The sequence below is a fragment of the Gymnogyps californianus genome, chromosome 5, assembly GCF_018139145.2.
Source record: "Gymnogyps californianus isolate 813 chromosome 5, ASM1813914v2, whole genome shotgun sequence".
NCBI classification, from domain to species: Eukaryota; Metazoa; Chordata; class Aves; order Accipitriformes; family Cathartidae; genus Gymnogyps; species Gymnogyps californianus.
In genome coordinates this window covers 61,474,225-61,498,029 of record NC_059475.1, presented here as the reverse complement: position 1 = coordinate 61,498,029, position 23,805 = coordinate 61,474,225, and the positions used below count along the sequence as shown (strand labels likewise).

General features: G+C 44.0%; 1 protein-coding gene across 1 annotated transcript; it reads left to right on the top strand.

The window, feature by feature from the left end:
• Nucleotides 1–4,352: 4,352 nt before the first annotated feature.
• Nucleotides 4,353–13,404, top strand: TMEM179 (transmembrane protein 179). The gene is made up of 4 exons (XM_050898362.1): nucleotides 4,353–4,654; nucleotides 8,811–8,948; nucleotides 10,483–10,561; nucleotides 13,225–13,404. The coding sequence occupies exons 1-4, from the start codon at nucleotides 4,353–4,355 to the stop codon at nucleotides 13,402–13,404; spliced, it is 699 nt and encodes a 232-aa protein (XP_050754319.1).
• The last annotated feature ends 10,401 nt before the right edge of the window (nucleotides 13,405–23,805 follow it).

Below are 23,805 nucleotides of genomic sequence, written 5' to 3'. Positions count from 1 at the left end.
AATTCCATAGGTGAAGACTTGTGGAATAATAATAATGGATTAATATAATAATAAAACAGACCAGAGAGTCTGAATAAAATAGACTCCAGAGCCTGGAGCTGGTTTGCTGCATTAAATGGGCAAACTGCATTTGCTAAACCATTTGGTAAAATGGGCTGAGGCAGCCATTTGAGCTCAAGTAGATCAGGGAGAAGTTGCTTTTGGGTGACTGAAGGGCTGGCTCAAAAGCGGCCATTTGGACTGTTTCTCTCTGCCTAGAATACAGACATATTGCTCCCTGGGCATCCTTTTGCTGAGATACTGCTGTGACTCTGTGCCTCCTCTCCAGAAATAAACAGCACATTACTGGTTTCAAGATGGTAGCCACCTTCTAGACATGCAGCCATTATTTTTCTTTGACCACAGAAATGATATATCCAAGGTAAAATAAATATATAAATAAATAAAGTTGCTCACAAAAATATTTTTGCCTGAATAATTAATTCCTCAGCAAATTTTCCCATAATAAAACATGTCCTAATGAGCTATCAGAAGGAGGGGAAATTCATCACTTACTTACCTCACAAATATCAACTTGAGAGCACTGCTCATGTCAGATGGCATAATTAATGACTTGAGAGGGACCATGGAGCAGCACAGACAATACCACAGTCCCCATCAGTCATTCCACATCAGTCCAACTCATACAGTGTTATTTGATCCACAGAGGATTAGCCAGGCGACTAGAAGGAGATATGGGGCTGAAGGGAATACAGGCAAATACGGTACATCTGATCTTGATTTATCCAGGTTGGTTTTTCGCTTATCACTGAGGTGGCCATGGCAGTTGATCCTGCAGCCTGTTTTGTTTTTTTGTGACTTTTTTTCAGACAAATAGAATTTACAAACTTTGGACTTCACCCTCCCTGATGCTGAGCAAGTCGTCTTCAATCCCATGTCAGCAGACGGTCCCCTTGGGGTTTCTTCCCTACAGGAGATGGGAGTTCAATTCCTGTGCAGAAAGCCCAGGTGGGTGCCCTGGAGCAGGCAAGCCCCCTCTGAGCTGCGGGCAGGAGGTCTGGGATGTCGTGTTCAAGATGCTGTTGGTCATGGTGGGGCTGCAGTAGGAAGACATCTCTATTGTGATCCTTGTGCTGGCACCACCAGAGCCGGGGGAATGTGCAGCCTCCTCTCATCACATGTCCATCTCTTCTCTCTGTCCTGGGCAACTGCAAGCACTACCCCACTGGCTTCCTCCACAGTGCAAAAGGGACCAAACGCTGACCACACATCTGCTCCAGTGTTAACCCCCTCCTAAAGACGTTTACAGAAGCTAAGGTATGGGAGGATGCTTTGAAGGAACAGCTCTCCCTACTTTGATGGCAAAGCTGAGACAGCAGGCTAGTAACATCAGCTGTTGTAACAAGAACCTGAAATGGCCATAGTGGGTCAGACCAAAGGACCATCTCGCCTGGGATCCCATCTCCAAGGACAGTGGCACCACCACATAGCAGATATTTGGTTTAGGGAAGAATGGACGATTCTGGGAAATGCAGAATGATCATTTTGTGGCTCTACTTTCTCAGCAACCTGCTGCTCAGGGACTTCCCGGGCTGAAGGTTACTTCCTCAGCTCCGTGTTTGGCAGCCCTTGATGGGCTTTTTTCCATTAGTTTCTCTAATCTCTTTTTGAACCAGTATTTATTTTTGGCTTCTGCAGTGTCCTGTGATGAGTGCCACAGAATAATTATGTGCTGTGTGAAATATGTGCATCTTTTCCTCTGTTTTAAAATTTCTGCCTGACCTGTATATTTGATGTCCTTCATTTCCTATGATATGAGAAAGAATGAATAATCATTCACCTTGCCTTGTGCCTTTCTCCCCCAGTTTCACCATTTTAAGGAAACTAAGCCAATTCAAGTCTTCTTTGTAAAACACCATCAAATTTACTCCACTAAACCAGCTGTATATTTCAGAGACCAAGTTCCAGCCTAGTGTAATTTTTTTTTTTAGGATTTACATGAGAGAAGAGTATGAGAAATCCAGGCAGCTGCCAAATGAGTGACGGCTGACAGGTTTGACTTCTACCTCTTTGCTCGCTCCAGTGTGTGGTCGCTCCGTCTGACCAAGTACTGAGCTTCAGTAGCTGTCAGCCTCCTCAGTGCAGCTGTTTTACATGTCTGTTAACATTTGCAAATGCTTAACTGTATTTTCTGAAACTCTCCGATAAATGCTCGCTTGAGTTTGTTCACCAGCAAAGACAGCTTCATATGCTCTACAAGTGACCCTCACGTTTCACCTCTGCAGTAACCCTCCTGCAACAGAGCCCTGTGGTTGCTGGTGGTAAGATCTGAGCATTGGGCTTGCCCGAGGCAAAGCGCCCTTGGCATCTGCTGGCCCCTTCTGTGGGCTCCAGTGTAAGCAATAACTGAGCTTTTATGTTGGTGTTGACCTCCCAAGTTAACTTCAGAAAACATTATCTGGCAAATCTGACGTGTCAGGTTTCAAAGAAAAGAGTTTTCCAGCTCAATCCAGGTCTGATTTCCTTCCAGATAAAGGACAAAACCCTTTGGGAACCCTGCACTTCTTGGAAGCAAGGTTAAGAGCAATAAACTTTCCTCCTTACTACCAGACTGAAATATCAGCAAAATCTTTTCTGTTAGGAGTGCATGTCTAGCCCCACAGGGTCAGGTCAGTGCTCTATAACTCATCTTGCAAAACTGAAATACAGTTTTTGATGATCAGAGTTGGGTAAGGATCAGAAAGATGGCGTGACACATTTCATATATACTGACAAAAGTTTTTATTCAAGAAGCAGGATCTTCTTGATCTTTCCAGCAGCACAAAAAATACTTTCCCTGTACAGATAGCGCAAGATTTCAAGATAATATGCATTACAAATGATTTACAATGAAGCTGAGTTAATGTCTTCTCTGAGAATCCCCCCAGCGCCTGCCTCAGGACTGTATCTGTAATCTCTTAACAGCATAGAAAATAATTGTTTTGCTGCCCAATGGAAACACAAGCCTGAAATCCCATGTGCAGTATATTTGGGGTCCCAGTCCCTCATCTGCTCCACTAAGCACTACCCAGGAAGTGGCACAGTGCCTAAAATGAGCGAAAACAGCCCTGGGATTAAGAAGTGATCTGAGACCTGCAGTTGATCTCAGACTGGATATGGCTAGGAAATTGGATTAGGAAATTACCTGGAACTGGAGATGAATTGCGGTGTCTTGTGTTGGAAAGAGGATTTATGTTTAGATGGAAAAATGAAATTGGGATTGAGAGGAAACTCTAATTTGGGGTCAGTTTAATTTGGATTTTTGTGCTGAGGGGGGAACTGGGCACAAGTCACAATACTCTCTCTGATGCTTTTTCCTTTCGTGCATCCTGGCCATGCAGTTTTGGGCCCTACAGCTGAAGGGATGCTCTGATGCCTTTCCAAGAGTGGTGCGGGGCAGGGGGCTGGTCCCCGGCAGTGCAGAGCAGGGTGGATGCTCACCCCTGGGAATCAAGTGAGCGGCAACTGTCCCTGCCATGCATGTACCATTGCTGTGCTGGTCCGTTCTCAGCTCGATGTCCACCTGGAGCTTAGGGTTATTTTCTTTCACTCCGTCTGCCAGGAGGGGCAACGCAGGTGATCCCAACCCTGGGCAGCCCCTAACTGACACCAAGGATCAACAAAAGTTATTCCACTTCTGGTGAGCCCTTGCTGCCACATGCAATAGCTTGTTGGGGGGTGACCAGCTGGGCTAGGAACAAAACCACTCAGTCTCCAGGTCCTGGGGTGGCTGTGCACCCTGTCCCTTATTGCCACCATCTGAGGTTGGTAGCCAGGTTCTTAGAAACTGGGGCCAAAACTTGCTGGGATCCAGCAGCCAGGATGAAGCTGTTTTGGTTTTTTTTGCAGTGGAGGGGTGCATGTCACGGCCACCAGCATGGGTGACATCAGTGTCCTATGTCATTAGGGGGATACCCCACTGAGAGCTGGTGGTACCCAGCCCTGCTGGGGAGGCACGGACTGATTTAACCCCCTGGGTGCCAGGGTGTATCAGCGGCCACATTTTCCTGAAGAAGAAGGATCCTCCACAGCAGCTCTTCCTCTTTGCTCCCCCCACAAGCCCTGAAGCCATCAGTAGCGGCAGCTCGGGCCGCAGGAGAGGCAGCAGCCGTGCCCGGAGGAGGCATTGCATTGCATTGCATTGCACTGCGCATCCTCCCTCCCCACCCCCTACTGCTGCAGGCTTCCTTCATTCATCCCTCCATCCTCCCCCCCCTTCCGCCCCGCATCCCTCCCTCCTGCATCCCTCCCTCCTGCACCCCTCCCTCCATCCCTCCCTCCTTCCCTCCCTCTGCCTGCGCAAAGCCGCGGACATGGCGCTCAGCAATTTCCTCTTCGCTCAGTGCATCTGCTACTTCCTGGCCTTCCTCTTCAGCTTCATTGTGGTGGTGCCGCTCTCCGAGAATGGCAACGACTTCCATGGCCGGTGCCTGCTCTTCACCGAGGGCATGTGGCTCAATGCCAACCTGACGGTGGAGAGGCAGCGCTTCACTGTGCAGGAGTGGGGGCCCGAGGCCGCCTGCCGCTTCAGCATCTTCACCGGGCTCCTCTCCCTGCTGCTGGCCACAGTGCAGGCCTGGAGGACCCTCTTCTTCCTCTGCAAAGGGCACGAGGAGTAAGTATCCCTGGGGAGGGCAGGGGGTGCCCATCCCTCCTGCAGGCTGGGGCAAGTGGGAGCAGCCTGGGTGTGAAGCATTGGGCTTTGCACCATCCAGATCATCCTGCTCCCTAGAGGGGTTTGGGGTGAGGCGGTGTATTCCCTGCATCTGTCTGCACACACACCACGTACAGCCCCACCTGTGTCCAGGGCCCTCTCTGGAGGATGGTCCTCTGCAGGGATTTGGGGTGAGGGGCCAGATTCACCGCTATGCACCCGCTGCCCTTTGGCAGTCTGGGAGAAGTGTCTGGCCAGCTCAGCTGCAGTGGGCATGGAAGGTGCTGGGGGCCGTGGGGTGATGCTGGAGGCTGGGGCTCGCAGGCGCCTCCTGACCATGGTCCCACTACACGTCCCTGCAAAGGGGAGCCTTCTCAGGATGTACACCGGGTACCTGAAAAACCTTGAAAGAACATGGTTGTGTGGGGCGGGCAGAAGGGAGCCGTTGGTGGTCCCCTTCTATTTTTATCCTGCTTTTGTGGTGGACATGGCAACTATTGCAGAGAACAAATATTGCTTGGTTACGACACGAGAGCAACACTGAGCACTCCCTGCAGCAGCCGCAGGGCTGCACTGGCAGCAGGTTACTGTGCTCAGACAAACCAAGGGGCATCAGACCCCAGCAGGAACAGTGAGAGGCTTGGTGGTCCAGGCAGCAGCTCGGGAGCGCTGTGCTCTGTGCTTGGCTCTCCGGTGGCCTGTCCTGCCACCTTGGGTAGGGGCCCTGGCACAGGTAACCGAGCCTGCGGGTGCTATGGGGCCAGGGCCGTCCAAGCACCCAGCTGCACAGAGGTGGGAAGGCAGGAGCACGCACTGGTGGCTGGCTAGACTAGGAAAGTAATTTTCTCATGGTTTGGGGACCATGCCAAGGGTAAATCACTCGTGTCCAGGTTTACTTGGACTAGAGGTTTCTTGAGTCAATGGCTGTTACTCACATCTGGGCTTGTACAACAACCTGATGTTGGTAATATTGGGGACTGGTAGCAGTGTTGTCTCTATGGCTCTGTCCGACCACTCTCAAGCTGCCTAATACTAAAACATGCTATAGTAAGTATAGACTAGAAACTTATTTCCATGTTAAAACTTACCTTACAAGTTCTAAATATAACTGTACTTCTTAATACATTTGAATTCAGCTTCCTCAGGTAATCGGATACCTGTAGAGGTTTAGCTGAATCTAGATGCTTTTTTCAGTTTTGCACTTCAGAACTAGTTAATTTTTGGAAGAAACCAGCAGTAATAGTGTACAATAGTAATACAACCTTGTAATAGTGAAATTTGGATCACATGTTTGGCCTGCTTCCAAACGTGGCTAGTTCAAAAGTGTTGGGCAGGCCCCTGAAAATTGTCCCTTTAGGAGTTGCTTTCAGGCTCCTTTGGGCTGAGCATTAGTGGTTGTATAACACTGTTCACAATTGTTCCAGGCAGAAGGCTGCAGGGTGGTGGGGAGCAAAGATGGAGCAAGTCGGCATGATGAGATAACCATTGAGCATCACAGAAGGGTAAAACAGGATGAGAGGGGAGCTGCTTGAAAAAAGCAGTTTCCTAGCAAGAAGGAAGGTCTGTCCTGTACCAGATCTGCTGCTGTCTGTCTGAAAAGCGGGCAGGACACATGCTGTTCTGATTTTAGACAGCCATTTTTTAATGCTTCAAATGGGCGTCCAAACAGGTCTGTTTGGATGGAGAGATAAATGTGAGCTCCTCACCATAAATGATAATTACCATTTCTGATTAGAGGCAGTTGAGGAAGAACCAGAACGACATCGCTGCTGATCCTATTGAACAGGATCACTGCTGCTGGGCCAGCTGCAGGGTGAGCCGGCCCGAGGCAGTCAGGGTTAGCACCCTATGCATCCTAGCAAGGTGGCCATTCTTCCTGTGCAATGGCTTTGAATGATTGCTGTCAGATAGTTAAGACTGCTGAAAATTCTTCTTAAAAGGGTCTCAGCACCCCTTGCCTCAGGGACAGACTGAGCTCGAGTTGCTCGAGTAGGAAAGCAAGTGCTGGCTGCCAGCCATACTCTGGGCCTGGAACTATTCAGCTCAGCTGAAAGGTAGAGGTACAACTTAGATACTTCACTGCTAGGATTGCAAAGCAACTTCTACTTTGAGTGTAAGCATTTATCATTACAGGGCTTCCACTCAATCTGGAATGTAGAGCTTGAAATTCTGATCTAAGCAAAAAAATTGGCGAGGTAGAGAGCCAAATTAGCACAGTTCTGTACCAGAATGCCCTGGCCTGAGGAACCTCCAGCACATGGTGCTGGTTACTGCTTGCCCGGTGCAAATCAAGTGCAACACTCAGCCCTGCTTTGTCAGTGGAAGGTCTGATTCTGGACCTTGGCACCTCTTCTGTGCTTCAGGGTAGGAAGTAGAGGCAGGACGAGAGGTCCCGGGCTGGTGATGATCTACTGAATACTCCTGGGAACTGTTCCTTTTCTAGAGCTGTTACTAATTCTGGTGTCAACTCTGTTATTATTCAGTGGACAGCTCAAGTCTTTTCGGCCTGTCAGGCCAGCATACCATGCTAAGGTACACCCAGTGGATATGGCTTTAACAACACTTGGAATGAAATCTAGGCTAGGTGTGAAATCAGGGCAGGGACAGTGAACATGCAAAACCGTGGTGTGCTTGTACCAGCTTCCTCTGCTATATGGGTGACCCCAGCACTCTGCGGAGGTGAGCTGATCTTGTCCACCAAGTCCAGTGAAGCCAAAGGATAAAAGTAGGATTCATCTCAATGTTCATCTAGAAGTCAGGTGTCCTGGCATCCAGCTCCCACTACAGTCTGTAAGGGCACTCCTGGAAGGGAGGTGGTTTATTTCACTTCTTTTCTATCAGTGTTGGGATGGGATGACTGTCACTTTGGAGAGAGCCTAGACAGCCCCTCTAAAGCCACGTCAACCCAGAAACAAACATTCTAACCCCACTGGTAATTGTTTCCTCATCTCATTTTAAAGAAGTCCTCCTGAGGTCACATATGTCTCACCACGTATCACCTGTACAAATTAGGATTGACCAGCCCACAACCTTCCCAGGATTCAAACACTAACTCAAAAAGCCTCTTGGCTTTTCATTTAATGAGCCACCAGGGAAAAGAAATGACTGTTTTTTTATTCTCTGGGGTGAGTAGACTCCTTCTAACCTCAGCATAATGAGAGTGGCACCAGTGGGAAATTCATCATATCCATCCTTACCACCTAACCTGAATAGGATGACCTGCCTCCTGCAGTTGGAGTCTTTCTCTAATCTAGAGCAGATGTCCAGTTTTTAGATAATGAGACTTTCCAAGTACCACCTAGAGCAGTTTCAAGTAGTGAAGGACTTGGTCAGATGAATAAAAGGATTAGAAAGTTTTCACTAACTAGAATTAAGGGAGATAGTTAAGCAGCAAGGTTGGAAGATGAGTAGACAATTCCTTGGCCTAATGGGACCACTGTAAGCATCCCACACCCTACCACTCCAAACACAGCACGTGCCTAGGGCTGGCCCTGGTTGGGCAGACTTAACGGGGCTGAAGTAAATTCACATTCAGCTGGCAGAAATAACATACTGACACCAAAGCCAGAGAAGTCCCAGGAGAAGCTGGCGTGCTCTGCAAATTGCCCATAAAACTGAGATTCGTGTCCTATAATGGCAGTACCTTGTGTTACATTGCTTAAAATGATTACAGCTATCAGTACTATGTTGTTTTATTTTTAGTTTCCCTCTCCTAGGCAATTTTTGTCCCAATTATCACTTTAGTCATGAAATAATTTTAGCTCCAGTTACTATATAATTTGAGCTAATGACATTTATTTTAACAATGGTGATTTTCATCATTACAGTTAATGAAAGCCATGCTGTGTATGAACAATCGCCACTTAGTATTTATGATTTAAAGTCCCATCCTCTTACAGTGAAAAAAAAAAATCAAAATCAAGAGCACTTACAAATGAAGATAATGTGACTCAAAATCATAATCCATAGTTTTTCAGGTATTAGGTGTTCTTAATTAAAGCAGATGTGTTTCAAATGGAAACTGATATCTTTGTGCCCAGTGTATGCTACTTAGAGAGACTGCTGATGTAGTGTTTCAGCTGTTTATGAGTTACATTTTTCTTCCTTTTTATTGCAGCTCTTTCTTTTATGCCTTCCTGAATCTGCTGATCAGCGCCTTTGTGGTATTTATCACATTTATTGCTAGCACTATAGTGAGTGTAGGATTTAACATGTGGTGTGATGCAATTACCGAAAAAGGAAGTATGCCGAATAGGTTAGTATTGAAGAATACATTTTCTTCCTTTTTTTTTCATATATGCACAAATGAACACCAGTGTTACAAACTGTAGTTATTACACGCAAGGTGAGCAAAGGGGAGAAGGCATCTGTAATGTGGAAATCCAGATCTTTTTCATCTGGAACAAAAAGAGCAAATCAAACTTTTTTTTGCATTTAGTACCCACAAAGAAAAGTACGTTTCCATGGCATTTCATGGTCTCTTTAAGAGTCATGATCATATGCAAAAGAAATCCATTTGTTTAAAAATTTTTACTTCCAAAGGAGAGCTAGATTTGGAAATGCTCTAGGAATGGGGGGAGTGTGGTCTTGTGAGCAGGGCAGGGGACTGGGAGTCAGGGCTCCTGGCTTGCTGTCCTGGCTCTGCCACCGACCCCCTGTGTGACAGCAGGCAACTCACTCATCCTGTGCCACAATGCACCATCATCCAAAATTTGGTGTAAAGATGCTGGCCTCATAGCGTGCTGTGGATGCCCTGAGAGCCGCAGAATGGAAAGTACTTTGTAAGTGCAAAGTACAGATGGTCGATACTTTCTTACAGTGCAGAAAATGTACAGCTCCTAAAATGGTCTACTGTATCCCACGATGCTTACGCTCCTTAGAGGAAACATGATAAGTTGAGGCAGATTTTTTCCTGTCAAACAAGTAACAATGAAGAGAGAGGAAAAGGTGACATTTTATGTCATATGATATTGAATAAACGTACTACTTAAAGCATACATTTATGTTGCACATTGTCATATGTTGTAAAATGCCATAGTAAATGTTCTGTTTAGGGCTGCAACGATTAATCGAATTATTCGAATATTCGGTTAAAAATTCAATTACAAAAAACGTCTAATCGAATATTCGGATAAGAACCCGAGATGACCGACAGCACTGAAAAGGAGAGAGAAGAGGCTGCAGAAATCAACCAAGAGATAGAAAGACAACCTCAAAATCCTGGGATTTTTTTCACACCAGTAAAAGTCCAAGTTATTTGTAAAATCTGTAGGCAGCCTCTATCTTACCATCAGAGTATCGTCTCCTTGCTGGAGCATCCGAAACAAAAACACCCACACAATTCCTTCTTCTGAGACTTTTCCTGATGAAGTCAAAAGGTAACGGAGGCTCATACACTTTGTTTCATTGAGGGGTGAAGCAACCAACCTGGGGTGATGCCAGATGTGTATATATGGGAGGCTTGGGGGTAGTGGGAGAAGAGGGGTTTAAGTGTACTGTTTTCATAATAACTATTACAATTCCACTTACGGAAGATTGGTGTTATCACTTACATAATTATACTTTTTTTTTTTTTAAAGAAAGTAATTACATGCCTCTTTTAGCTTAGTTTTAGAGAAGATTGGCAAGCAACCTGGTCACTGCAATAACTTAAATATCTTTTAATAGAATATGCCATTGTGACTGTTTGAAACACATTTAAGATGTTGCTTCATTTTATATTTGGTTTGCCTGTTTGGCATCTCTGAAATAATTTTCTTTTTTCCCCTCCAAATGCCTTCCTTGGGTAGCTGTGAAGAATTACAGGATATAGATCTTGAACTAAACTTAGAAAACTCTGCTTTCTACGACCAGTTTGCTATTGCACAGGTAGGTCAGACTAGGTCATGGTTCTATTCCACTTCATTTGCCATTTGCTCATTGATCTGGGATTGCTGGAGCTGAATTACCATTCCTCTGAAATCAATGGGAACGTTTCCACTGGCTTCACTTGGTGCTGAATCAGGATGATAATGATGGGCACATTTGCATTTTAAATTCAAAAGAGATAGTTCTGAATGCAGACATGTCAAAACCTGACTCTGCCACTGATCTTGTTACTCATGATGGAAAATGTATCGTTTCTCCAAAGGACGAGCTCTGCAAAAGTCATAACACTCTGGTGTCCTGGAGCTCTTCATTGCTGTTTGGAATAATGTCTGACCTGTACCAGACCATGGGGCTATTAGCTTTGCCTTCCATGGGTTTGTCTGAGATCGCCTGAGCTATATAAATATCAGACTATTGAAAATAATTAAAGATTACTGTCATTTAGATAGGGCTGTTTTCTGATGAACCTTTGAAAACTAGACCTCTAAGTCTGTCAGACCTTTCTATTGAATATGCTAGCTCTAAGTCAACAATCAAAGTCAGTGAACACTGGGACTTGAGCACTTGTGCATGTGAGCACATACTAGTTCTGCAAGGAGGATGGCCCCATCCATGCAGGGCTGCACCCATACACATGCTGCTTATGTTGTCCCGCACGGAAAGGGGCATTAGCTTGCCTGGGGCACTCCTTGAGGGTAACCGTGCCTCTTGGACACAAGCTAGTTTTGTGTCTTTGTTGCCAGCACTGGCATCTAGACACCCAGCTCAGACATATCTGCATGTAGGACAGAAATATGCCATAAAAGTGACCCCTTTATATGATGCTAGCCCAAGGCCAAGCTGTATTTTGTAGCAGATTTTGCCATTAGCTCCTAATCTGCCAGCTAGTGGGAGGATAGCAGAAATAAACCTGTTATCAGTCTATAGCTTTGAGTTCATGGGAGCTAAATTACCATGTCCACCTTGTGATCTCAGGGTGGACAGTTGGTAATCTCTAGCCAAGAGAAGGCATTTCACTAACAGGGAGCCACGCCTAAAAAGTCAAGGTCCATGCACATAGCACTTCAGTTGGAGGAGAGTTAGCATATCACAGCGTACATGGATCAGCCCAAGCTGTCGGATGCAGCTCCCCACACCAATCCATGTCCCTCCAGATGTCCCTGGGTAGAGCTAGAATGTAAGGTACAGCCACTAAGCTCTGCAAACACCCAAGTATGAAGAGCTTGGGAGTATAACAGCTCCAGGGAAATACCGTTTGGCTTCAAAAGCTGAATCTGGTAGTGTCAAAGTGAATCCTGGTTGCGACTGTTTGAAGAAAGGACCAAGCAGGGAAAAAAAATCCTGCAATATTGTCTTCTGATATCCAGGGTGTGGTAAGCAGAGTTGGATGAAGGTATGAGAATGGGTCTGTCTATGGAGAGCAAATAAGTTTCTTTGAAACAGTAGAAATAAAACCCCCAAAATAGACTAGACTTACTGGCTAAGGCAAACATTTCCTTATAAGTGCAATAATTTCCTACAGTAGGCTTTACTTAGAAGCAGTCTCTGTCCCTGTCTCTGTCCACTTTCCTCCATTCAGATGCTTCCAACACAATAGAATGGCTCTGGGAGTTTCACTGAATTTGGCTAAATCTAAGTAGATTCTTTCATATCAAATATACTGAGAAGAGCACAGCAGTAGCAGATATCTGAATGCCTTTAGGATAGTATTTCATTAATGAAGTGGTGCTTAAGAAATGAATGCAAAGCTTCCAATTCTCTAGATATAGTCATATAAACCAAATTAATATCTCCTTATTTCCAAGGTTTGTAGAATAACTCAAAAATATTTTTTACTAGTGAACTGAGATAGTTCTAAGTATGGGCAGAAATACTTAAGAGAACTTCCAAAGTGTCTAAGATATATAGGAACATAAACTCCCTTTAAAAAATAGTGGCCCTTGCTTATCTAAATTGGCTATTAGAGTACACAGCTGTATTACTGTCTGGAAGTGTTTAAATTGTATTTTTATAATTAAAAATTCAGTATGTCTAAACTGAAATACACTATTCAATTAATGTTTCTTTGCTAAAGGTGTCGCAGAATTAAAATGGAATTTCTGCCAGAAAGCCTTACTACAAATGAACCTCCTCTGAGGCAGGGAGGCCAACATTCAAGTGCCGGAACCAATCAAAGAGTAATTATTTCTACAAAGTTAAGCAAGAGAGACTAAGTTAGTGATGGGACTTATTGCAGATCTGAGGCTTTAAGCCCAGATCTCTCATGCCAGGTATAAATGAGCCACCAGGCACTCGGATGCATTGTAGTGGGTTTCTCTTGCTCTCTGAGTTCATGCTAATGTGAACCAGTTACCCCAGAATGTGAAGGTTCAATTTGTAAGATTTTCTCAACAATATTTTGAATAGAAATATATATTTCTTTTTTCATTATTGTACTCAGCACAGTTTTGCTTCAGTATTTCTAGTACGTAAAGAGTTTTTCCTTTTAAGCTAGCAATAACTTGACAGAGTTGAGGAACAGTGGGGCCAGGACCTCACTGGGTGTAACTTGGTGTGACTCCATGGGTTTTAGTCCAGCTGAGATTTTGATATTCACCTGGACAGTTGACTTTTTGTTTTTAAAATACAGTACTGACCTCTTTATCATTTCTTTTCTTCTCTAGTTTGGTCTCTGGGCTGCCTGGCTGACTTGGCTGGGAATTACCATTCTGGCTTTCCTGAAGGTTTATCACAACTACAGACAGGAGGACCTGCTAGATAGCCTGATCCATGAGAAGGAGCTGTTGCTAGGAAGATCCTCTTCACGAACCTCTTTGCAAGATGAGAAAAGTGGCATGATCTAAAGTGTAAGCAAATTTCCAGGGCAGGATCTAGATTTTATTATTCAGTAGTGTGAGCTGAAGTTGAGTCAGGGTGTTGAGTGTGTGAGATCTTTTCTTTCATGAAAAGAGATGTACTTGCGAATCACCCACTTCCTCCATGACAAATTCTTGGCAGAAATACTTATATTAGGATACAGAGAATGAACGGCCCCACATGCCATTGGCACAGCAAACTTTCTGTCCTGTGCAGGCACAGTCTGTAACCTGCTCTTGCTAGCAGAGCTCCTGCGTGCTATCACTGGCTTTCGGGGCAGGGCCATTTTTGAGGACTGAGCTGGCAAGACCAGGCTACAGAGTCCAGGCTATTTCTTCAAACTGTTCTGCAACAAGTTGTAACTGGGGCTGTGACCAGTCCCTCTTGTCTCCCTCTCCTCCCTTTTGCCAGTAAAGCTGCCTCTATTCTCACTTTATTCTGGGTAATTGCAGCTCTGGTCCACGTACAGACTCTCACTGTCTCTGCTTTTGCTATGTATGGACGCAGTGCTGACAAACCTGTTGCTCCTGCTCTGATTTTGAGTTCATTTAGAACATAGAGACCTGTGTTCCAGACTTGATATTTAGTATTGGACAGTGTTAAGGAATTTCATGAGACCACTATATTATTACAGTATCTGTCAAAAGCTGTGTATCATTTTGAAGGATGGTGGAGAATTTTTGTAATTTTGTTTCTTCTTAGATTTTGGCATGACCAACATTCATTATGACTCCTGAATTGTAGTGTAGCTAGCCATTGATGAAGCTTGCATACTAAGAAATTAGGCTGAATAGATATTAATGCTTGTACATTTATAGATGTAACTTGGTCCCTAACATTGTATACTATTCAGTTTTGAGTATTAGAATTTACTTGTGATATTTGTTTCATATAGGGTATGCAAAATTACTGTAAACATTTGCATTGTAGGTATCTCTATATATCTATAAACATAGCAAGGAGCTTGAACAGCTGAGTTATTTTATAGGTAGTTCAGTGTTGAAGGGGTCCATTCTCCCCACTCATGGGCAGGAGTTCCAGAGCTGACGAATTTTGCTGTGAAAAGGGAGAAGAACTGTTATTTTTACAAAGCTCACTAGTGACTTCGTTGTTGCTTTCACTTTTGCTTGGCCAGTGCTTCAACAAATAAGGTGGGTGGTTGAGATGAGAAGTAGATCCGATAATTAAGAAGAGTCACTCAGATGAATGTGGGATTTGCATGGCAGAGAACTAAAGCTGTGCTAGAATTAAGCAGTTATCCCCAGGTACACATTGCACAGAAGACCCCGATTCAGCAGAAAACTTAAGCAAGCAGTTAAGTTTAGGCTGAAGAACATTTTTTGGGAGTACACTGACACTGCCTGTGGCAGCTGTGTTTGAGTTGAGACTGAAATTATTGCAACACGAGTGCAAACCATGCACAACTATGTTGCCTGGTAAATAGGAAGGAGGGGAGAGAAGACAGCAGGCTTCTACCCAGTCAGAGCTCAAGCCTGGGGCTAGCACAACCATGCAGATTTACTGTTGTCTTCTGGGGACTATCTGATGCTTAAAGTTAAGTATCAGCTTAAGCATTTGACTGAAACAGAATTTGAAGTCATAACAAATCCCTGAATTAGTAAGCATGTTAGGGCATAAAACTAATGTTACGTTTAACAGCCAAATTGTTCTCATAGGTTTAAGGAAAAAACCTCCATGGGCTCTAAGCAGTGAGCCAGCCCTGTGAACATCGCTTATAGCCCCAGCTGGCCACAGCTATCTGTAGAGAGATCTTGTTTTTCAGCATGATTTCTGTCCACAAGGGAATGCAATTCCGTTGAAAGCTTTACAGTGGTGGCTTTTTTTTGTAGTTGTGAATTGACATCAGAGGAGGAGTTCCTGAAGAGGGAATCAGAGATCAAGTTAGTTAATACCAATTTAAAATTCAGAGATCAAGACTGTTGGAGTGCCTTTGTTATTCATTTGGTCTAAAAAGAGATACACTCTTGCAGGTACCTAAGATCTTTGCAGGGCATGACCTTCCCCTTCATACCCTGAAGAAGAGCTTGGGTCCTGAAAGTTAGCCTGATTCCTATGTTTCCCCAGTTGTTTCTCCAACTGTAAAAGACACTGCTTCTTTTTCCAGTCTCACTTTGTATTTAAAATTGAGCAGTGATGTCTCTTCTCACAAATTACTTCAGTGCATGCCTTATTCCTCACGTGGAACCATGCTGCTGCTTTGTAGAATATATTTTATGTATGTGCCAAATCAGGCTTAGGCTGAAATAACATGTAGGTTGGGATCGCCATTCCTGGTCTTGCCTGGGGGTTTGAAGAACCAGGAGGCAGAAGATAGCAAGTGCCTCCTCCTCATCCTTGCTCTGAGATACCAGGGCTCAAGCCTTGTCTCTGGTTCTGAGGAAGAAGATGCTGCTCATTGGTGAGGTTGTCCGGAGCTCATGCTCTCTTCTACCTCTCTTTTCTCCTGTCTCAGGGTCTTTTCCTCCTTTCCACTTACATGAGAAGCAGCAAACACTGGTCGTGGGGTTTCTACTCTTGTTGACTTTGTAGTTAGCATTTTCACTAGCATTTGTCACCCTGACAGTATCTGCCTAACACTATCTTCATTGTTCTACAGCCCAATAGAGAAAAAGTGGGATCTTTAAAGCACCTGGGGCAGCCAGGATCCCACCTCAAAGTAAAAGTCAATAGGAATGAAATACTTCAGCCTTTGGAAAGTCCAGCCCAACACAAGTACATGTACAGACTCACCTGTTAACTTTGGCATCAAAGCTTAGCCTCTCTAATTCATTTACCTGGGTGAATTCTTCTAACCCCAGTTGCGTTATAGTGCCCATGAATGCAAGCATCTTGGCTGTTGGAGTTGACATCCAAATTGAAAAGAGGCTGAGGCTCTTCTTTGAGTCCCACATGCATCCCAGTCTGTTTTCCCCAGCTTCCCTCACTTGACCAGGTGAGGTGAGGCTGGCACCCAGCTTGCAAGCATCAGTGATGCTTAAAAGCAAAGCTAGTTTTGAAGGAAGCCCCTGCTCAGGTGAGAAGGCAGAGCGCGCAGTGAGACGCTCTCTGGCTGACTTGAGGGGAGGAAGGGTATTGTGCAACGCCCAGTTATTGGACCCACTTGGGCTTTTTTGTTTGCGTTTAGCTGTCTGCAACCTCTTCTCCTAAAGCTTGGGCACTCGGGCCAATGTGGTGATGCCGGGCTGAAAATGTGTTAGAATAGTGGTATTATCTATACACACATACATACATATATACCTATGCTCTCTCTCACACCCATCTCTCTTTTGTACATTTCTGACCCCTGCTTTTAGTCATCCATTGCCAACCAGCCCAGAGTGTGGCTGCAGTAGGAGTTTCTTTGAGTCTGTGATATTTCAATGCCTTCTTTAATTTGCCATCTCCAAAAGCAGGCCTCTGGGAACACTCTAGCAAGAGGTGTATTCAAAGAACTAGAATGCTGTGTGGTATTTATACTTGTATTTATTTATTTTTACATGGTGGAAGGGGAAAAATCTCTGTGGCCTTTGCCCATGCAGCCCCTCCTGCTGCTGCCCATCACAAAGCTGTGAGCCATTCTGGTGGACAATGTGGGATGCAGTTGTTTAGTCACTGTGTTCCCTGTGATGTTAAAACCACAGTCAAAAGGTCTTTGTTTTGGCCTGTGAAAATTGCTAGTAACGCAGGGAGAGTCTTACTTGGTCGAATGCAACTGGATGCTGCTTTCTGAGGCACCGGGGTGTTGCCACACAATTATTCTGTTATATCAAATGTATTCCCTGTGTCCTGGCTACCATCTGTGGTTAATTTCCCTGTCAATTCCCTGCCAGCAGTCCACATCGGGTTAGAAAAATGTGAGCTAACAAGCGTCGTCTGAGCTTTTAGATCAATGCTGTTTGTTATTATTTTCATAATGGAGAAACAATCGAAGCCATTTTTTGGAATAGAATTTCCTCATGAGGGCACAAATTCTCATAACTTCTTATCCCACTAATTCATGAGGCGTCTTTCAGCTGCGAACTCGCAATAGGAATCGCAAAAATAAGAGCATGATGATTTACTTTAAAAACTGAAGGACACATATGGGCTATGGCAATGTTTCTGTGGTCCCTTAGAAAACTGGTTGTTATAATAACCAGTGATGGATGCTTGAGTATACAGACCTTGTCATGAAAGCATTCAGTGTCAGGGAGGTGGTGTATGTGTGTATGTACAATGTACACAGATATATGCCAGAAATAATTCCACTGCTCTTCTGTGATATGGATACAGGCTTTTCTCTTAACAGGCAGCTTAGGTCGGAGCAGTTGTTAGGCTGCCTTGACTTTCTACACTGTCTTTTTCTTACTTAGCATTAGGATCTGTGCAATGATACATAGGTTATGATACCCAGAGGTGGATGTGGATGTGACATGAGCGGAGTAGGAAAGCACTGGCCAGTGCACAACCTCTGAAGGGCTGAGATGGGTTTCTAATGTGGGTTTGCAGAAGTTTTAACTGCTCCCCTATCTCTGGGTAATGTCCTGATGTTAGCCTGTATTAGTCCTGTCAGGAACAGAGTGTCACATTTCCCTTCAAGGCCTTCCCTCACCAACACAAAACACAGTTGATTTAATGTATGTAGTATTCAGGATGGAAGCGGAGCTGCAAGGAATAGGAGCACACACTTTACAGTTATATTGCATGAGCAAGGGGTGCTTTTCCCCTGATTCAGGAATTCTGCACCATGGACTCCTAAATGACCAATGACCCTGGCATGAACATGGTCCTGTTATTAATTCATTTAAAATACAGACTTGCAGGCGACAAACAGAACATATTTTGATAGGAGTGTCAATCCTTTGGTTGCCAAACCGTACTCTTCTGCAACACAGTACAATATTCTGGCTCAAAACAGCCAGCATGTCTTTTTGTAAACAGTCATTTATTTGCTCTTAGAAAAGATAAGGTGACAAAGGGGAAAAAAGATCTATTTATAACACAGTTATTCAGTAGCAGGAGTTTAGATGGGAGAATTCATTTGAAAACTTATTTATTGTCTTAATGGTTGAAGAAACTCAAGCAGATTTTTGGTGTAGCAAGTCAGTGTGTAGTTCTTGAGGGACAGAAGGGCTAAGCTGATTTATGGTGTCTGAGAATCTAACCAATCTAACCCCCTGTATCTAAAGGAACCTGAAAACTCACCTTAAGAAAACATGTGCACCTGCCCTGTTTCTTCTAAATCCCTGAAGTAAACAGCAGGTTAGAATGACCTGGGCTGTGTTATTCTCTGAAGTGAAGGGCTAGACTGGACAAACTGATTCCTGGTTTGAGGGCTTTGGGGTTTCTTGATGCAATGGCTGTTGCATGTGAAATGCATGAGTGGTTGAGAGAGGACACTCAGGATTCCCCTGGACACCTGAAGGCTCTCGTCAGTCAGATAAGAAGCCATGCTTCACCTTCATTTGTCCTCCAGAATCTTTTAGTCTTCGTTGCATGTTGGTCCAATCTCAATTGTTAGCACCTCACGCAGCTTAGCCCTTAGGCTGATGGTTGGAGACCATCTCCTGAGAAATGGAGGATGTGCATAGGAGTCTCTTCAGGCTGATCTGGGTGCAGAACGTGGGGTCCACTTGCTAGGGAATTGTGAGCCACAGGCCATTGCATAGGCTTTATGTGGGAAACAGAGTTTCTGCAGAACCTCAAATCACACATCGATCTCTGTGGTGGGTCTCAGAAAATGCAATATCAAATGTGCAAATTCAGAATGGATGCCAGCTGCAAAATGTTCAGTGCAAGAAAGTACATACAAACCTGGTGTTTGGGTGAATGTGGCTTTTATCATCTCCCTTCTTCAAAGCCCCCCACCTCAAACATATTGCATCTAAAATCACTTTTACTATTGCAATGATAAATTGAACAAAAATCCAGACAGTCATTCATACTGGCAAGACTTATGGTATTTTGTGACAAACCAAACTGGATTTTGACAAAACTTTCATCTTTTCTTCTAAATCGATGGCCTGGGTGTGAACATCCTTTAACTAATGGGAATCCTGTCTGTATCCAGATCCTAAATTTGTACCTCAGACCATTTCCTTTGCTGATGGAAATAGTCCATTTTTATCTCATTGGAATGTTTGCTTTGGAGACCGCAAATGTCCTTTCCTTATGCTTAGGCAATCTGGGAAGAGAGGCAGGTTTTGCCTCGCTAGTTTCCACACCTGCAAGCAGTGAGAAAATGCTCATATAGCTTCATGATCACTGAAATTGTTTTAGAATTATTTCTGTTCGTGGTCCTAACGCCTTGAAGTGCATGTTTCTATTTTTGTCCTCCGTAAGAAAGAAGAAAACTAATCTGCGCTGTATTTTAGTATTCACACCTAAAAGTTTTTTAAATTTTTTTGAAATGACAAAATTCCACTCAATAATTTATGAAGCTAACAACTGCATAGAAGACAGCACTTTGATGTATTCCTGACGTAGAAGGGAAAAACACAACTGCACTCTCCCAGAAAACTTAACGTTTGTTTCTGAGAGGTTAGACAGCAATTTACTTAACATATAGGAAGTACTGCTTATTTCAGTGCGTGTAATTGATAGTGTCTTTCCATTCTGTTGTTGGGAAGAGTATTTACATAGCAATGCTTTCTCTTTAGATTCTTTTGTCCGTGCCAAAGAGTGTAACTGAACTGCTATTGCAAACATAGATTAACGTGAATGTATTCACCTGAGTGCTTAAACTTTTCTACCTCTCATAGCTACTATAACTGCTTGAACTGTTATTGCACACAATAGTCAAAAGAACTGAATCCATGTGAGAGTCTAAATCCTATTTTCATAGATAGCTAAAGGATTTAGAATTTAATGCTTATTAGTGTCCTGTCAGATCCTTGTTCCTAAAAAATGGGCATAGGCACCCAAGAAGGGCTGTGTGAATAGCCCCTTTGATTGGTCAAATAATGATTTTATTTTGGTTTGGGTTTGGTTGGTTGTTTTTTTTTCTCACCAAAACAAAAAACCAGCAACCATGATTTGTTTGACATGGAAGGTTATATGTTACCTGAAAAGTTGCATTTCATAGGGGTGGCAGAAAGCGATGAGCTACTTGTTAAAATGCCTGTAACAGTCCTTCCCTAGCCCTCCTCACTGGCAGGTAACTGCGAGGCACAGGTTTATTCTCCCCCTCTGCCTTGGAAGACACAAGCCTCCATCTACACGGCAAATGCTGCTACCATGGTGTTATCCTGGATCCCCCTCAAATCCTCCTGTTGGAGCTCTTCTACTTGGCTTGAAATTCCTAAATAACAATGTTTTAGCCTGGTGGTTCTGGTGTTTATTAAGGAGATAAAGTACTTGGCAGCAAGAGCTGCTCACTGAAATAGCTTGAATTATTTGTATATGGTGGAAACCCAATTTGAGAAGTTTTTGTTCCTCTTTTCCGCTTGACTACATTGTAAAGCGAGGGTCGAGACAACCTGCCAGGAGGTGGGAATGAAGATTCATTGTTACTATTGATGTCTTGGGTGATTTCTCACACAACCGAGTAAGCACTCCTGTGACAAAACTACTCTTTATCTCCTTCTTACTTTCCCATCGTTTCCCCCCACATTTGGGCAAGTTTGACTCCAGTTTGTATACAGGTTCTGAAGAGTATTTATGAATGTGAGAAAAATTGTAGCTCCTATGGCAAACTTTACCTTTTGTCAAAAAATAAGAAAAAGTGTTGCAGATTTTCCCTGTTCTCACTTGGGCTCTCTGGGGTATAACGTCAAACCCTTCCCTTTACATAAGCCAGGCCTGATTCGCGTGACATGTTGCTCTAGGAGGTTCCCAAGGCTGGTGCCAGCAGTCCCTCAAGGAACCTGGTGGAGTTAGATGAGTGCTATGTTAAACCATAGATTTTAAGGCAGGGAAATGTTTGAAAATTGTCTGTCATGGTATCCCACATAACACAGTCCAGAGCTCTTCACTCCCTCACTCCTGCAGCAGAGGGAATTATTTTTCCCTGTTAACACTGTGGAGTCCAATAGTTTGTGTCTGAAATACAGCACATCTTCCTGCAACACACTGGATCTTGATTGCATCAGTTAACCCATTCCACTTTCTAGGCTGCTGCAACAGTTTTAACTGTCATTGTTAAAACAATGTTTCACATTTGACTTCAAAAGGTGCTAACAGTCTCCTTATTAAACCACAGCCTTCCAGAGTTGCAAGCAGTCCTTTTGCTAAATGATGCCAAGAAGCTCCGTGCTGAACAGCATCCTTCCAGGGGGAGGACCACTGCATTGGGGTCCACAGCCAGTGCAGACTGATGGTATCAGAGCAATTCTGGTCAAATACTCTCTGAATAAAACTATTGCTGTTTTTCAGCCCAAGCTACACAATTGAGAAATCAATATATTGTGATCTGAAGTACACTCCTAAGAGGTTTTTGAAGGTTTATAAACAAAACAAAACAACTACAAAAAACCCCAGCAGTTCCACTGACATCTCCTTCCCCTGGATCCTTTCATCTCCAAAAACATTCCTGCAAACTTCAGAGAGGGTTTTATTGCCATCAAGATGATCAGGCCTTATTTCTCATGTCTCTTGCTACTGGGGACAAGGACTGCTGAGGGGGACAGGAGAGTGCCATAAATCAGAACACAAATAGGTAGCGAGGAGAACTGTCAGTGCATTTCCTGTGAGGGATTTCGGCTTTCAGGCTGCGATGTGAGGGATCCAGCATGGCAGTGCCTGTGCTGGCAGCGCTGACACCAATTTCAGCCTTTGCTTGGCCCGCTCAGCCACTGCCTGCCCATGTGGCTTCACAAACTGCAGAGCAGCTCCTTGAAGCCTGTGTTGGCCTAAACTCAGCTTCTGGAGAGAGCCACCTGTGTCAGCTGTGCAGACATCTCGTGTAAAGGTGCTGGCATTGCCACTAGGTTTGGAGGGGCTGCTTTGGAAACCTCTTCTTTCCGTGTTGGCAGATCCAGATACCCTACAACTGGCCCTTTGCCCTGCGCAACTCCTGGCTTGTGTGGGGAAGGAAAGACTGTTTCCCAGTCTCTGTAGACTTGCCATTTTTGAAAGTAGCTCATTAACACCTGTAGTTTTAAAAGGTTTGGGTTTTTTGTGTGGTACCATCTGCAAAGATCTGAAGCAGATCTTTCTTGCTTATAAATCAGTGCAGAGCCTGAAAGCATTTCAGCCTCTCTGAAATATATGTCCTGTGACTTAAGTATTCGTGAGCTACTGTCTCTTCTTATAGCCATGTGGGAAAAGCTTTATGAGTCTAGATTAACTATTGTGTTATGCTGCTAAAGAGGTCCCCGTGTAATGGGTATTTGGGGACAAAACTGAACACTTTTTCATAATTTGTTTAACCATTGAAAGCAGTAGAGGGGCAGATCCTTTGCTGGTGTATATAGCTTAGCTTTGTGAGCCGTGCTGGAGCCACGCCAGTCCAGACAAGATGAGGGTAGAGCCTGGTCTCTTTTGAATATTATCTCTCTTGATTTGTATGGTCTTTTGCAGTGTAATGAATGCTGATTTGGAGCTTTAATTGCATGCATTTGACAGAAATAGAATTAGAGTGAGGTTTATTATTGTTTTGATACAGTCTCAAAAGGGAAGATTTTTACTAGCATTTTAATATAACCCTTTGTAAAGACCTAGCAAATAAAAATTCTGAGTCCAATCCTTCTGCTAATGGAGTCACTGACAAAGTTTCCTTTGGCTTTAGTAGGAGCTGGACTGGGTTCAGCATAAGTGATACACTCTAGTGTTACTGATAATGAGTTAACGTGTTTTATATATTGATGCTTTTTGCTGGACAGTGCATTGGCTTTTTATGATTTGGTGATATATACAAATAAATTATTTGAAAAGTCAATATTTCTGTGCCAGTTTTTTGAAGGTGAATTTAAATTGTTACAATGTAAGATAAAAAATTGTTCTCAGTGATAGAGTGGTAGTCAGTGGTAGCGTCTTAGTTCATCTACTCATTCCCCAGCATCTCCATGCCACAGCTTGTATAGTCAAGGATATGGTCAACCATCCTAAGCTGCCTGAGCCTTTTGGTACCATCTTTCAGCAGTGAGCCCTAATGCCATAGGTGGCAAGGAGAAGATGCTCCCATGTCAGCATGCAGCTGAAAGGCAGCTTGTTACCAAATGTAAGGGGGGGCCACAGGCTGCACGGGCAGGTTCATTTTCTAAATGCCAGCTGGTTAATTTTCTTCGTGTAGCATCAGCCTTTCTCTTCAGAGATGGGCCTAAAGGCTCTCAACAGCTATCCTGGAGTTAGGAATTAATAAGAAACAAGTCCATGCTGTTATCTTAGAGGTTCCTGAGTTATTCCTTGAGGGCAGATGGTAATACCCTTTCTCTAGTCACATGCTGCCAGCCCTTCTGCTTGCTTCAAAG